General features: G+C 35.6%; 1 protein-coding gene across 1 annotated transcript in view; it reads left to right on the plus strand.

Moving 5' to 3' along the window:
• The window catches only part of LOC137248951 (gamma-tubulin complex component 6-like), an 83,953-nt gene that overhangs the window by 65,115 nt on the left and 1,479 nt on the right, over positions 1 to 17,359 (plus strand). The window contains exons 2-9 of the mRNA XM_067779953.1: positions 1,674 to 2,252; positions 2,334 to 2,735; positions 2,797 to 3,258; positions 3,701 to 3,854; positions 3,920 to 4,055; positions 4,113 to 4,329; positions 4,394 to 5,522; positions 5,590 to 6,798. Of these exons, the coding sequence (XP_067636054.1) occupies positions 1,842 to 2,252; positions 2,334 to 2,735; positions 2,797 to 3,258; positions 3,701 to 3,854; positions 3,920 to 4,055; positions 4,113 to 4,329; positions 4,394 to 5,522; positions 5,590 to 6,798 (4,120 nt within the window). The 5' untranslated portion in view covers positions 1,674 to 1,841. The remainder of the gene's footprint in view (positions 1 to 1,673; positions 2,253 to 2,333; positions 2,736 to 2,796; positions 3,259 to 3,700; positions 3,855 to 3,919; positions 4,056 to 4,112; positions 4,330 to 4,393; positions 5,523 to 5,589; positions 6,799 to 17,359) is intronic.

Consider the following 17,359-nt stretch of genomic DNA (forward strand, 5'->3'; position numbering starts at 1 on the left):
TCTGATTCATTGTTTTGTAGATTTTCCAAAAATATGGATAATTGTAATATATTGGAAATATTTTTTGCTATCATTTGTCAAATTTGTGCCATTTCCAGAGCATTTCGTAAGGAAATGGAATGGTTTTTACCAAACAGTAGCTTGTGTGGATCTTTGAGACTTTTTTAACATGCTTGTTAGAGTGAAATTCCGTGTTCTTTTGTTGTAGTCTCTGTGTTAACCGCCCCCTTTTTCTTACTTAAGCATATCCCAATAAGCGGAGCGGGAAAATTTTATATTTCCACCTTGATTTTCGGTTGGTGGTATGAGTAATGAAAGCTAAAACATTTTTTAAGTTTGTTTTCAACTTTTTAACTATTGAAGAAACATTCTAGACGGTTGTTGTTGTTGTAGCGATACGGTTGCTCCCCGAAGGTTTAGGGAGTGATCGATGTGATGGTCCTTTGCCGTTTACAGATCCGGTACGCTCCGGTAACACAGCATCATTAAGGTGCTGGCCCGACCATCTCGGGAAGGATTTATATGGCCACATTAAACCTTCAGGCCAATCCGGTATTTTAGTCGCCTCTTACGACAGGCATACCTACCGCGGGTATATTCTAACCCCCTGACCCGCTGGGCCCATTCTAGACGGTCATATCGACTAGTGATTTAGTAGTTGTCAAATCAAGAAGACAAATTTATAATAGCTGTGTTTCTTTTACATCTATAGACGTTTACGCTTAAACTTTATATGGACTGCCAGGCGTCAAACTTTAAAAATACCTCTGAAATTGCTGCGCATAAAATTTGTACTACCAAATTTCAATACGTATTATACTCAGATGTAACTGAAATATGTGTCTATGTTTCACCATCTACACTAATTCTATGTATTATATGCGTCTCCACTATTCATCGCAACTGATTCAGCTATATGTTATACATTATGGCCACCAGAGGTTTGTGTCTCCGATTTTAGGTACACTCTGTTCTGTAACTAGTTACATTGTGGATAAAACAAGTGTGATATCTTATCCCACAAATGCCTGACAGGATGCCCAATATGGCTGCTTTTAAGCGTTTTGACAAGGTGTTCAATATGGCTGCGCATAGGGCCGGCTATCTTCAGCGGGTGATAGAAAGAGATGCAGAATGAGACAGCGATAATCAATAAAAAATCAGGTGATCCATTCTAATTTTGACGTCTATGCAGAAGTTATCGCACTTCTTTTATCCACAATCGCTGGTTATTTAACCACTGCCGCTAGATGTGTCTCCTAAATATTATCTAAGCGAGGATAATCGTATTCTTGTGCGCAAACGTATTCTTGTAAGAAAAACACGGCTAATACCAAAATCCCCTAAAATAAAATAGCTTTAACAATTTTGGCAGACCGATCTTACTGCAGTGATGTGGCAGCATTCTATCGGAAAAATCGATTGCGGTACCAAGTAATAATTTACCATCCATAGCTTACAGCTGTTTTTTGTTTGTAAACAAACAAAAAAAGCCGATCGTTGGATATACATATTTTAATTAAAAAAAAAATGAATAAAACGCTATTAAATTTATGAAATTATATTTGAATAACGCAGATACACAAAAGAATAAACAAAACCTTTTCACAACCAGTAGAATTAACAAAAATAACTTTGTTGTCATTGTTTTTGGTGTTTTTGTATGCTGTCAGCAAACATGAACACAGCGCCACCTTAAGGAAAACAATAAAACTAAAAACTACAAACAAAAACAAAAAAACGAGCAATTATCGAACCACGGACATGGACAAAAAATCCGATTTGTGAAAAAATTCTTATTTCCAGAATTTAAAAGAAAAATTTCTACACATTCTAACGCTATGCACGATCCTGATCTGGAAGAGAATGGGGATAGCGTCAACTACCTCATCACCCAACTATGTAGGTACCTTGCAATTGAACATGGCCTAGAGGAACCCGTTTGTAGCGCAGCTGTGCGTGAACTCAAATCCACAGCCTTTGAAATACTTTTAAAGAAATCAGTGCAACCTCATACATATGGGGTCACAAACAATGGAGCTGAATTCGATCCACAGCGTGCGGTTGATATGCACATATTTGCCGCCAAATTGCATTCACGTGCTGATCCCTATGTGTGTCAGCGTTATGCGGCGCTCGAGCAAAAGATGAACTTCATAAGTGATGTGCCATATTTTGTTGAAGGTGCAGGACGTGGAGTGCTTGAGCTGTTGCTCTCATTGCAGGGTAATGTGTGCGAAGAAGAACAATTGGTGAGTGGTGAGCTTATTACTTATCGCAATATATGTTATATATGTAAATACAACTTTTTTAATCTCTTGTAATTCCTACAGCCCCTGCCAAGTCCACCGGCGTTGCTCGTGCCTGGCCCGTTTACGCTTTTCGCCAGCTATGAAAACAATCGATACTATCCAAAGTCCTTAGCATGTGATTGGTTAAATCCGCAACCGCGTTTTTTCAAAGGCATACAAGAGCTTGAGATGGCTGAAAATCCATATATGCCAAAAAATGTGCTGCTGGGCGACGAATGTAATTTATTGGCTAAAATCGAGCAGAAATATAGAGCGCCGACAACAACGCGTGCACCGGCATCAGCGCAAGATTGCACATTTACAGCCATGACACGGCGCCTGTTGGGTGCTACGGTGCGTGTGAATTTGAATAGCTTTCAATTGCTGAACAACAATCAACCGCCGCCGCCTTTATCAGCGAGAGACTTAGCTTCGAAAGCAAGGGTAAGTATACAAAATTGTTTGTTGCAGTCATCGCCTTTTGAAGCTTTGCACTTCTTTACAGCTTAAATTCAAATTACCTGCCGCACAAAAGTCGGAGCCTGTACTAAAAAAGCTTATAGCTGAGTCGCAAGAAGAGCGCATATTATCATGGAGCTGGCAAAGCTTAGGTTGTCGTGGCGTGCCGCGTCAGCGCCCTTTTGCAAGTGAAGCGAATGTGGTCATCGATCTTAAGTGCCAGCAGCTGCAAACACGTGGACGCTCATTCGAAACAAATATTATGAGTTGCGCTGATTTTTTGCATGATCTAAAGGCGTTAACGGCTGGCATACAATCGGAGACATTTCAACATGACGATCATATGGTTTACCACATGCATATGAATGTCACAATGGAGGGGCTGCTGCCGGAGACAGTGCGCAGTTATGCAGCAAGCTTTCTAGAGTGTGGCACTTGTTATAAGCGCTTGCAAACCATGATTCAGAAGAAGGATCACAAATTGATGTTTGAGGGTTTCATATTTCGGGTGAGTGTGAATGTTTAGAGCGGGCTGGTAATAGATTTTCTGAACCAAAGCCAAGTTTTATTGCCAGACCTTCATTAGCATCCTCGAACATTTTGATTATTAAATCATAATTTTACAATTAGTTAAAAAGGTAATATTTTTTGAAAATGTTGTGGAAAATTGAAATCCATGCGGCCCGTGTATGCTATCAAGTTATTTAGGCCTTCATTCATTAGATTTGCTTTGAGACAAACCTTTGTAAACCTTAACTAGAAAAGCAAAATTTTTGCATATTTCTGGACCAACACTTTTTCACATTTGCGGGTTTGATATACATTTTTAACGATATACTAATCTCCTTTAGCTAGCTTCAAACTGCTTTAGCGGGCTTCAATAAACGCTTACTACGGATTTACTTGGCGTATAACCTTTTATCGAACTCTAAATGTAAATCTCTTTCCAGGCACTTTGCAGCGCTATCGACGAGTACTTGCTCACATTTAGACAATATGTGTTTGCGATGCAGGACAACACATTGATTGCTTACTACGCGCGCATGCGAAAAATTATGCGGCAAATAAGTAATTTATCTTTCACGCTAGCCATACACACCGATGGTAGGTCACAAGTTTAATCAGAAAAGACCCCAGTCAAAGTAATAGCTAAAATTTCTCTCCTTTAGTGGATGCACATGTTACGCTACCCATGGGTTCACAGTTTCTTGGCTATTTATATCGAGAAATAGTAAACACAACTGAAAAGGATTACATAATGCTTTTGGTTTATATACTCAAGTCATGTTGTCATGTTTATTTTAAGTAAGCAATTAATGAAATCGCTATATAGAGCGGATTCTATGTTGTCTTCTTTTACAGACATCTACAAAAATGGATTTACTATGGTCTCTTGGATGATCCCTGTAATGAGCTCTTCATATGTTTTGTCGATCATTATCGTGCCAATACAAAATATTTTTATGATAAGGCTTACTTTGTGCGCAAGGAATCTGTGCCGGGTTTCTTTCAAGGTTATGAGGATGACATTTTGCTGTGTGGCAAGTACACGATGCTACTGAAAGCTTATAACCCGAATGTACGTAGAGCTTACTTAGATATAATTACATTTGTTTCTTATTATTACTTTATCTCCACCATAGCATCCACTTTACACTCTAGACTACCCAATCATCTCCGTCTGTCTCACTTACGATGAGATACAGCGCTTGAAAAAGAAGTGTATCAATTACAGAGAACGTGTACGTCAAGCCTGTGGCGTTACCGAAGTTAGCATACGCCATATATTTGAAGCGCGCGCTGCCAAGAAGCGTCTATTCTATCAGCGCGCATGTCAACGCACACGTGAGAATCTTGAAAAGTGGTCACTAGAGCAACACGATCTTGCCTTGCTCGCTGCGGAACAGAAAAAGCGCCGCTTGGATGAATTAACATCACAATTACAAGATGCAAAGCAGCGCAAAATTGATGAGCGACGTGCAAATGTAGAGTTAGAACTACGTTTGCTGCGCGAGACCGAGAAATTAGAAGAACAGCGTTTGCTACGCGAAAATATTAATTTACGCAAGCGTATTGAGTATTATCAAGAGTTAAGCGATACGATGCGCAGAGATGCTGGCGAAAAAGTAGCGCCAACAAAGCAGACACCAGCTGAGTTGCAGCCAGTTAAACAGTCCCAACCACAGCAGCAGCCATCAAAAGTAAGTCCTCAAAGTGAAAGTGGCGCAGAAAGCGCGCATGCGCTACAAACACCCAATAGTGGTGGCACTGATACAGATTTCGAGTCATGTTGTGGTGAAGAAGCAAAAGACGGCGACGCAGATGCCGATTCAGCTTCATTATATGCAGAGTGCATTACAGATGAATTTGTGCAAAAATTTGAAGAGAATGAAAATGAGTTGCAAGCAATTTGTGACCAAACGACAGCAGCTAAGCAAGTTAATGGGCCACTGGAGCCAGTTTTATTTGAAGAGCCTGCTGCAAGCGCGCCACAAGAAGCACAACAACAACAACAGGCGCGCTCAGATAGCACTACAAGACTGTTAGCGAACGCATCCAAAACCACATTTTTGAAGCGCAGCGCCTCTGATGTGCTTTATTCAAATGAGCCGTACACAGGTGGAATGACGAAAAATATCAGTAGCACCACAATGACTATTATTGCAGCTACACACGCGCAAACATTGACTTCAAATATAAGTAGCACAACATTTGCTATTGGTCCAGCACCTATAATCACAGTTGCCTCCGCTGCAGTTTCTAAAGAGAAGCGTAAGTGTTTGCATTTGCGTTCTTTTTATCGCCCACATACCTTACATCCTTTTTTCTTACTTTGCAGCGCTCACTGCGGCACAACGCAACAAGATGCGCGTACTTGCACACGAATATGGCACATTTAGCTCAAGTGGCAATACTAAAATCATTCAACCTGATATCAATCTCAATACATTACCTGAAAGTGAACTTACAGACTTGCAACGCAATCGTAAACGCATGATGCAAAATGATTTATTCGCTGAATACAATAAACCGGCGCTCGCTGATCGCGCGCATCTCAATCTCAATTTGGATACAGAACGCGCACGCAATCGTCGACGAGTGCTGGAAAGCGAATTCGATATACTCACTGGGCAAACACCATCAAGCACCACATTTACAACGGAACAAGTTTTAACACCTATGTCTACCACATCTGATACGCCACTAACAGAGAACGCCACTCAATTAACTGCGTCAGCGTTGCAGCGCACAGATCTCATCAATGCCAATGTACCGGCGCCATTAAATGCGAAGACAGTTTTGAAAATTAATGTAGAGTTAGCAAATGAGCAACAAAAAGAAGAGCATGCGCACCTAGCTGCTGATTATTTGCTAATATGCCAAACTGCAGACGCGCATGATTATTTAGTAACCCCCGATTGCGCTTTAAACACCGCCGGCTTGCAGGCCAAGCAACATGGCTTCGATTTTGTAGACGCTGAGCGTCTAAGAAAGCAGCAGCAATTAGCTGCGCTAGAGGCGCCTATACAACCATATACATTATCGGCCACCTCTTCTTATGCAGAAGATGAGGAAGAGGTCGCGATACCTTTGCAGGACTACAGTGATCCGTATAAACATAGTCAAGAGCTGCTTGATAGTAATTTTACCTGTTCAACACGCAGTCCATACATACGTTTGAATATGTCGCACACACCAATGATTGTTGCAGCAAAGAAATCACGCGAATCTTTACAACAATTGAAAGTGAATAGCATGAGCGTTATAACGCTCACGGAATTTCTGCAAAAATCTGTAATACTACCGATGACTACACATTTGGGTTTGGTTAACAATGAGGTGATGCGCCTGTTTCTCGAAGAACTGCAAATACTTGATCATTTGCGTAGTTTGAGACATTATTTCTTTTTGATGGATGGCGAGTTTGGTTCGATTATATGTGATGGCATCATTGACAAGCTGGAGAGTGAAGCAACGCCTGTCAAGCTGCTTAATTATCAAATGTTGCACTCGATATTGGATACTGCATTGGGCTCAAGCATAACAGGTAAGCAAATGTGATGCCATGTCGCAAGGAACGAACTAATACCTATTCAGAATGAAAGGCCTAAAAACTGCTAAATATTATCAAAGATAAAAAGCAAAACCTTAAAGATACAGATATAAAGAAGTTCGAAGTGCACCGAAAAAAAATATGGCTCTCAGCATAGCAAAAAAATGATTTGTTTTAGTTCATTCCTATTTGTTACTCTTTTATTAAAAAGTTTGCGTGACTTATTTTTTTCAAAGTCGATGTAAAATGAGAGGTTAAAAATGTTAATACAACAACAACAAAAACAGGTCAAAAATGGAAAGTTTTAGTATAGGTCAGACATTTTTTTGTTGTGTTCAAAGATCTTAAATACTCACAAGAAGAAAATCAAATATGCCCCTTAAGATATGCAACGTCTTTTTGGTATGCTTATGAAAATGTTGCATATTTGAAGGGGCTTGTTTGAGGTTTTGTAAATGTTTCAGAAACTTTTTATGACTATAAAAAAAAATTGATCTGTAAATAAAAAAAAATTTTACACTTGTAAGACGACCATCGTCACGGTCGCCATGTAAGATGACCATCGTGGTCATCTTTATTCTTGCGTCGTAGTTGACGCAGGTTATCGCCCAAACGCTTTAACGCAACTTAAGTAAAGCACACAATATTAATTGCGTAGACTTCTCGCACATACACTGCTTCTAATACCAAAACAAGAAACTGATGAACTTTACTTTTTAAATATAGTCTTTTTAAAATTTTATTTACTGAATATAAAAATGTTCACAAACTTAGAAAATTTAATATATATGTATTTATATATATATATGTGAGCTGCTGAAAACTTTTGCTTCTTGACGAGTTGAATGCGCGAAATTAATTGGCGTCATTCGAAGTGACGTTTATGAAGGTAACCCTCATGGTGAGTGATTGGTGTGGTCAAAAAAATTGACGTGGTTAATATTTAATGATTGATGTTATGGTCACTCAACACTTATCATAAGGGTTGCCTTACATCATCCCCCTTTGGAAAAGAAGAATTGGCCAAATTCTTCTGTCCCAAACGTGATGTATTTTATCTTAATAAAAGTTTAAGACTGTTAAACTAAATTTAAATCTACATCTATGTTTAGATCTAAATTAAAAATGAAATTCTGAAGTCTAATTCTAAGGTAGGACTTAAATTTAATTTTTATAATTAAAAAAAAATTTTTTTTTGTGTTTTAATTCTACTGTATGAATTAAGTTCTTAATTTTTAATGATTGTTTAAATTTATTTGATTTCATTGTCTTTTTTTCAGGTTTGGAAGAAAAACATTTTATTTCTAATTTAACAATAGAGATTAACTTTAAATAATCTTGAATTTAAAAATTTAATTTAATTAATTTTTCTTATTCTATTTTTATGTACTATTTTTTTCTTTTTCGTTTCGTCATCAATTAACGTGACGTTTACGCCGTCAATACCTATTACGGTATACGGACCAATATAGATACTACTATGCTTGTCGCGGGGTTCTTTTTCAAGCAATACCGTGTCAAATACCTTGACAGATATTGGTTGTGAACTTTTGTTATATCCGGTTTGATTTTTTAATTTGTGTTCTGTAACTGTTTTATTCGCTAATTCGTGAGTTTTTTGAAAACGAAATTTAACTTCTTTCGAATAGTTTTCTATGTTATAAATCGGGTCTATTTTATCGGTTTGCAGTTCTTTTGGTAAATTAGCTGCTTTGCCAAATACTAATTCATATGGTGAGAATTTATTATCGAATACTGTGTTTGTTGTTGTGTTATGAAGAAAAGTGAAATATTTCAAGTAAACATCCCAGTCGGAAAAATTGGGATTTAGAAAAGATCTTAAATATTCATTGAAAACTCTGTGATTTCGCTCTACTGTGCCAAGAGTTTCATGATGGTACGCTGTGGAAAATTTATGTTCTATTTTTAATAGTTTTGTTAACTCTGAAAAAATTTCATTTTTGTATTCGGTACCTAAATCGGTTTTAATCGTCTTCATAATGCCATATATTAGTATGAAATTTTCAAAAATAGCTGATGCGACCGTTTTTGCACTTTTGTCAGGTATCGCAATCGTTACTAAGTATTTGCTGAGATCGCATATAATGGTGACAGCGAACTTGTTACCATTATCGGATTGAGGTAGAGGTCCTATAGTGTCAATGACAACAATGTCGAATGGCTTACATGGTGTTTCGGTTAGGACTAAATTTTCTTTTGTTTTTGGCTTAACCTTATTCAAAAGACATTTTTCGCAGTTTTTAACAAATTTCGCTATATCGCGCGTCATGCCTTTCCAATAATATTTGGTTCTGAGTTTTGCATAAACTTTTTTGCTACCGAAATGTCCTCCTAAAATTGGGTCGGTATGGTAAGTTGTTATTAATTGTTGTTTTTTGTCTTCGTCTGTCACAGTTTCTACGGGTTCGGTTAGGACGATTTCTAAATGTTTTAAAATTTTATTCCCAGTGGTTTTCAGATCTGATATCGAAAAATATTTAAAAAGATTATCATTTTTTTGCAATTCAATTATATTAATATTGCGCTTGCCAGCTTCTTTTTGTAGCTTCAAAAGTAATTCATCTAAATGTATTATTTTGTTAGCACACGCAACCTTAATTAACTCAATCTTTTTGTGTTTTAAATGCGCATTTAATTCAAAATTCGTAATTTTACCACTTTTATCATAATTTATTTGTGATTTTACTCTGGGTATTTTCTTTGAAAATTTGTTTGAAAAATTATCATAAACTTGTAATTTTATGTTTTCTTTTACTTTTTCTTCTTTGAGTATTTCTTGTTGCATTAATTGTTCTTGTTTTGTCTGTGATCTTGTCTGTACTGCTAAGATTGATGTTCCTGAATTTTTTATTTCTTCTATTGTGATGCGAGAGAGTGCATCTGCTCCTACGTTCGTTTTACCTTTTATGTATTCAATAGTGAAGTTGTACTCTGCCAGTTCAAGTCTGATACGTGAAAGTTTTGAAGAGGGATCTTTCATATTGAACAAGTAAACTAATGGACGATGATCGGACTTGACTGTAAAGTGTGTGCCATATATGTATGGTCTGAACTGTTTTATTGCAAAAAATATAGCTAAAAGCTCTAACTCAATTATTGATTTCTTTTGTTCTGAATTATTAAATGATTTGGACGCGAAACAAATTGGTAAGTCAATGCCATCTTTATTTTGACTTAAAATGGCACCACAACCAATTTTTGAAGCGTCGACAGTAATTATAAATTCCTTTTTGAAGTCTGGGTATTGGAGAATTTGAGGAGAAATTAAAGATTTTCGGAGTTTTTCAAATGCTATATCACATGCTTGATCCCATTTAAATTCCACTCTTTTCCTGCTAAGTTTATTTAAAGGTGCTGCTATGGAAGCAAAATTTGGTATAAACCTTCTGTAATAATTGGCGAATGCCACGAATCGTCTTACTGCATCTTTATCGGAAGGTTTCGGATATTTCTTTATTGCAATTATTTTGGAATCGTCTGGAAGTAGACCTTTTGACGAACATTTGTGTCCTAGGAAAGTGACTTCTGAACGCATGAAGTTGCATTTTTCGGGATTGAGACGCAAATTAAATTTTTTGCATGTTTGAAAGACTTGTTCTAAATTTTTAAGATGGTGAGCTTCGCTGCACCCAATGACTATAAGATCATCGACATATAAAAAGGCTTGGTTTGGAGAAATTCCTGAAAAGGCAATTGACATCATTCTTGAGAATGAATTCGGAGCTACGTTTAAACCAAATGGTAAAACTTTCCATCGAAAAGCACCACGATCAGTGCTGAATGAAGTGATGTCTCTAGAATCTTTATTTAATGGGATTTGGTGAAAACCTGAATACAGATCCAATGTAGAAAAATATTTGGCTCTGCCTAGATTATCAAGAATATCGTCTATTCGTGCAAGTGGGAATTTGTCTGCTATCAATTTTTTGTTTACGGCTCTAAAGTCAACACACATCCTGTAGGATTTCTGTCCATTTGGGTTTTTCTTTGGCACAAGTATCAATGGACTATTATAGTTGGAATAGCTGTGTTCTATAAGATCGTTTTGCAATAAATTATCAACTTGTTTATTAATTTCCTCTCTCTGACAGTATGGTAAACGGTAGTTTTTTATGTAAACAGGATTTGTATCTGTCAATCGTAATTTCTGTTCATAAAAGTTGTTAAGTGTCATACGATCGGTCTTTAGTGCAAAAATATCATCATATTTTAGACATAAATCGAGAAGTTTTGGTTTGGCATAGTTTGGCATTTGTTTTTCTAAAATTGATTTTAATTCCTCTGACCTTTTCGAATCTTTTGAAAGATCATTGATTTTATACACGTTATAGTTGGTGATTTCATCCGTAAGTATGTTACAGTTTCTTACGTATTTTACCTCGTCAGTGACGTTTAATACCTTTATTATCGGATTGTTGGTGTCAACAATACACTTTGCGGTGAACACACCACTACAAATTTCCTGTGCGTCTATAAAAACTGGATGTTTAGATTTTTTCAGCTTAAATAAGCGATAAACTTCGCATCTAGGAGGAATTATCAATGTATTATCGGTTGTATTATGTAAAATTGAAATTTTATGGATATTTTTGCCAATGCCAATAGTTATGCTCTCGTTTGCATAGTCTATGATACAATTGTATTTTTTCAAAAAGTCTTTGCCTAAAATACCATCTGACGGTATATTGAATTTGTCATCTACTACATTTAAAGTATGTGGAATTGAAAAATTTGAATAAAAAAGTTCTGTTTTAATGGTACCCAATGTTGAAACTGTGTCTGTCGTAACACCCGTTATATTTATAATATTGTTGTTATTTATAGAAACATTTTGTTTTAAACTTGAAAGTTTTATAATTGATATGTCAGCCTGTGTATCTACTAAGAAAGTGCATGTTTTAAAAGAGTCATTGCAATTCAGTTCGATAAAATCTGAGTAGTTCAGGTTTAAACAATAAATTGATTTATTTTGAAAAACGTTATTTAATTCAGATTCTGGTCCCCCAGTGTTCGCTCCTGAGGGCCGTTGGCGTTTAAAGTGCGTACACTAGCATTATTTGTAGTATTTGAACGTCGATTATTGTTGTTACTGTTGTTATTGCTGTTGTTTCTGTTTACGGGCCTGCTATTGTTATTTCGAAAATTACCATTATTTCGCGAGCCATAATTATTGTTGTTATTATGCCTATAATTGCTATTGTTGTTTCTGTTAAAATTGTTGTTGTACCTCGAAAAGTTGTTCCTATTATATTGATTTGACCTGAAGTTACCTCGAAAACTATTATTTTGCCTGTTATAACGTGATCTAAACGCTAGTACCTGCCTTTCACTTGTTTGGTTATTTTGTTCTACGATCATTTTCGCAACTACATCCTTAGAATCAGTAAACGTAGTTGACGCTAAAATTGATTTTACTAGGTCTGAGCGAGTGTTAAGCCGACAAACGTTGACGGTTTGTTCGACTGCCATTTCGTGCGCTTTTTCCTGAGTCATTCCTTCTATAACTAATGATCGTTCTAAAGCATCGGAGAGTTCCTCAACACGTTTAGCGAATTCAGTATGATTGTTATTAAAAACTTTTAACGATGCGATTTTTCCTGCAACAACTTTTGAGTTGTCAGGTTTTATTCTACCTTTTAATGCATCTTTTATTTGTTGAATTGTTGTTACTTCATTTGGAATTGCCTCACGCGCTTTCCCTTCTAACTTGGATTTTATAAACGAAATGAAAGTATTTGTCAAATTTTCTTCCATCAAATCTTCTATCAAAACTATTTTATCTATAAAGGATGCAAGTGAAAGCGGATCGCCGCTGTAGTTTTCTCTAATTATGGATGCACACATAGTAATAAAAGTTTTCTTTTGTTCTGGAGTCGCCATTGTTGGTTGTTCTTCGCTAATTGTGTCTAAATTATTATTGTGGAGTGAATTGGAAAATCCAGGGAAATCCTCAAGAAAAGATACGTGACTTTTTTTTTTTTTATAATACTAGCTTTGTAAGCTGAAGTTGTCGATGCGTCAGATAATTCTTCCTCAGTGTCAAAATCCGAACTTGATTCGCTTTCTTGTATTAATTCAGAAAGATCTTTGGGTATTTTTATATTGCAGTTAATTCTAGAAAAACATTTAGTGAGTTGTTCTCTGCACTTTGACAAACTTTCGATTATTGAACTAGGTTTATCTCGATTTTCAAAATATGAATTTACTTGTATTATGATTTGGTTATAGCTTTTAATTAAAGCATCTTCATATTCTATTGATTTTTTCGCTGAGATAGATCGGTTATTTAAAACTCGTTTAGTAACTTTAGTGAAATTAGAGCGTAAATTTTTGAAATTGGAATCAAAATCTGACATTTGACAACTGACATCTGAAAACTTTATTACATTTATTGAAAATGTTTACCTCCGTGGCAGAAAAAAAATGTTTCATAAAAAAAATTCGGAAAAATGTTAAGATTAACGCTGTAGGCACTGTTTATATAAGAATGAAGTTGAAACTATTCATTCGCTCAGTAATTGTGGTTTGTAATTTAAAAAAATTTTTTTTTTTTGTTTAAAAAAAAATCAGAGAATATTCGAAATATTCAAAATCGATGAGTTAATTGGTAAATGGTAAAGATTCGCATATTCGAAAGGCACTGTATTTAAGACTTATTTTGTAAATGCAAGTGAATGTTGAAATATTTTAACCGCACTGTATTCGTTTAATAATGCAAAGAGAAAAAACTGTTGGGATATTTGAAAGACACTGTATATAATACACAGTTTGAAAAGAGTCGCAAATGTAAGATATGTTGAAATATTTGGAATACACTGTATTCGTGTGATGCTTCGAAGGAATTGTTAACTATTTGAATGGCACTGTATTTGTTGCAAAAAAAATATGTAAATGTTTAGACATCTATGATGCTTAATTTCCGAAGAAATAATTGGAAAAAGAGAAAAGTAAGCTTTCACCGATAAAATAAATTTTCACCATTACCCTGATTGACTGTAACCCGTCTATGTTGATATTTAAAGTCAATGAGAATTTTTCAAAATTGATTAGGTTTGAATAACTATCGCAAAATTTTGGCGAAAAGATTTGATATTTTTGGTATTATACATATAAAATTGATGTATAATTTGCGTTCCAAAAAATGTTTTAAAAAAAATGTATGAATTTGAAAAAAATATTTTTTCGATTGTATTTATTACGAAGCAATGTTCGCATTTAAAATAAAAAATTCAAGTTCCATATTAATGTTCGAAAAAGAAAGAATATAGTAATATATGCGTGATAATATGCATGTGATGGCCGTATATTTGAAATTATATTTAATGTGCATTCGAATTTTTGGCGATATTTGAATGTTTATATGTTTATATTTCAATATAATTGTTTTATGTATGTAAGTAATTTGAAAAATTCAATTTCTTAATTTAATTAGTTTAACATGTTATTGTCTTTAAAGTAGAAAAAGTATGTTGCTACATGCGTAGTAAACAAATGTTTAAGAAAAGTATGTTTATAATCAAAAGTGTCAAATTGTGTTGCTACATGCGAAGGCTACATGTGTATTACGAAAAATTGTTGCTAAGTTTATAGTATACATGTATTTATACTGAGAAAGCCAAACTACCTACGTATGTACAAAGTTAAAATTTTATATACGTATATTTTATGGTACTGTACCGCCCTTTTTCTGCTTTGCTTGCTGCCTTTGGTTGTATGCTGCTGAAATTTGTTGTTGTTGGTGTTGTCTTCCGTTGCTGCCGTTACCAAGTGAAGCTTTTCCTATTTGCCTCTCGTTCTTGCTTCTGTCTTTTAGCTTCTTTTGCTTTCTCGAATTTTTGTGGATGAGTAAATGGCTTGGGGTTATATTTAACCGCTATTAACGGTGCTCTGTAAAGGCGTCACTGGTGGTTGTGTTTTTAATATCACCGTTATGGCATGGTACAGCCGATTAAAAATTAAATTTTTGTTCATATATACATATGTATATGTATGTATGTTCCAGCCCATCACAACTTTCTAACACTTCTTTATATTTTCAAAAATGTATATATGTATATTTTCTTTTATATGTATTTTAAATGTAAATTTTTGGGTAAAAGTCCACTTTTCGTTGTAGTTTTGGTTTTTTTTTTTTTGAAATTTTATAATTTTTGTAGTTTTTCTTTTGATATATATATTTGTTTGTACTTTTTAGAAATTTTGTAATTTTTGTAGTGCTTGAAATTTTAAGATGATTTTTTTTTTTTTGTAGTCTTTTTGTAATTTATAATGTTTTTGTAGTCTTTTTATGATTCTATGCTACTTCATGTAATTTTTGCAAAGTTTTTCTTTGTCTTTTATATTATTTTACGTATTTTTGCATTAGCACAACCACCACGCACTTTTTTCGTCCATAACCCCACGCACATATCCTTCTAGATTTTATTTTTAATTATGCTGCTTTTGTAGTGCAGGGAATTTTTTCCTTCCCCGACGCCAGTTTTTGCCGCAGGCATGGCCACGGTCGCCATGTAAGACGACCATCGTCACGGTCGCCATGTAAGATGACCATCGTGGTCATCTTTATTCTTGCGTCGTAGTTGACGCAGGTTATCGCCCAAACGCTTTAACGCAACTTAAGTAAAGCACACAATATTAATTGCGTAGACTTCTCGCACATACACTGCTTCTAATACCAAAACAAGAAACTGATGAACTTTACTTTTTAAATATAGTCTTTTTAAAATTTTATTTACTGAATATAAAAATGTTCACAAACTTAGAAAATTTAATATATATGTATTTATATATATATATGTGAGCTGCTGAAAACTTTTGCTTCTTGACGAGTTGAATGCGCGAAATTAATTGGCGTCATTCGAAGTGACGTTTATGAAGGTAACCCTCATGGTGAGTGATTGGTGTGGTCAAAAAAATTGACGTGGTTAATATTTAATGATTGATGTTATGGTCACTCAACACTTATCATAAGGGTTGCCTTACACACTATCATGCCCTTACAAATATGATGTTCCATGATTCAATTACTAGAGGTTTGTTCTCCAATGATGACAGAGCTTTGACACTCCCAAATTGAAAAATCTGGACGGGTTGCTTTTACGAAGTACGGAAAAAGAGGAATAAATCAATCCCCTTCAGCGAAAATTGTAGTAGACAAGTACCTTTAGTGGTATATTAGTAGTGATAATAAATTTGTAAATGCCAACAGGTTTTGGAGAAAATAATTCATTTTCTACTAAATATTTCGTGAATTGGGTCATTCTTTCAGAATTTTTTTGAAGAATGCCGTACGTTAGAATTTTATTCAAAAAATACACTATCTCAAAATTTGTTTCAAAAACTCCCTATGTGAGCATAAGTTCAATGCATTTTGACATAAGAGGGAGTTAATAAAAAGCATTCTGAGATAAGGCGTTCTTCAATCTAATTATAATATAGGGCGTTTTTGTGACAAATTCTGAAATGGGAAATTTTTCAAAAATATTTTAAGATAGGATGATTTGAACAGGCAGCCGACATGGGGTGATACTCCACTTAGCAGCCGGAATTACTTACTTATTTAACTGGCGCTTAATTGTTTAAACGGTTATGGGGGTCCAACAAGGCGCGCAAGTCGCTCCTTCTCTCTGCCAACCGGCGCCAATTGGTCACACCAAGGGAGTGTAAATTGTTTTCCACCTGGTCCTTCCAACGGAGTGGGGGTCGCCCTCTACCGCTGCTTCCATAGGCGGGTTCCGATAGAAACACTTTCTTGCCTGGAGCGTCATCTTTCATTCGCATAACATGGCCTAGTCAGCGCAGCCGCTGCGTTTTAATTTGCGGGACTATGTTGATGTCTGCGTATAGCTCGTACAGCTCATCGTTAAATCTTCTTCGGTACACGCCATCGCCAACTCGTAGAGGTCCATAAATCTTTCAAAGAAGTTTTCTCTCGAACACTCCCAGAGCCGCTTCATCTGCTGTTGTCATGGTCCATGCTTCTGCACCATATAGCAGGACGGGTACGATAAGTGACTTGTAGAGTATGATTTTCGTCCAAAGTAGCATTTATTGGCAAGAGTGATTCTTCGCTGGATTTCAGAGCTGATGTTGTTGCTAGTGTCGATGCCGGTTCCCAAATAAACGAAGTCTTTTACTATTTCGAAATTATGGCTGCCAACAGTAGCGTGGTTGCCAAGGAGCATATGCGGCAGCCGCAATGAACTGACAAAAAAAAAGTAAGAGAAAATGGCTCATTGTCTTAGAACTTTATATTCCGGCCTTAACTTTGACAGAAGAATTAAGCTTATGTGTGGTCCTGCTACACAGGGTGTATTCAGCTTTTTATTCTGAAATTTCGAAAAGCTCTTCTCCGTTAAGTATTCATGGAGGTCTTTCGGATAAACTGTTAATTTAGAATATTCGGAACACGTTCGTTTGATACTACCTCACGAGGTCCGAATATATCAAATAAGTATACATATATGTACATAATATTCCAAATTTAAGCCGATTCGCCAAATTCTTAAATGGAGACGAATGTTCCGAACAGACG

The sequence above is a fragment of the Eurosta solidaginis genome, chromosome 4 (assembly GCF_040869045.1).
Source record: "Eurosta solidaginis isolate ZX-2024a chromosome 4, ASM4086904v1, whole genome shotgun sequence".
Classification (NCBI taxonomy): Eukaryota; Metazoa; Arthropoda; class Insecta; order Diptera; family Tephritidae; genus Eurosta; species Eurosta solidaginis.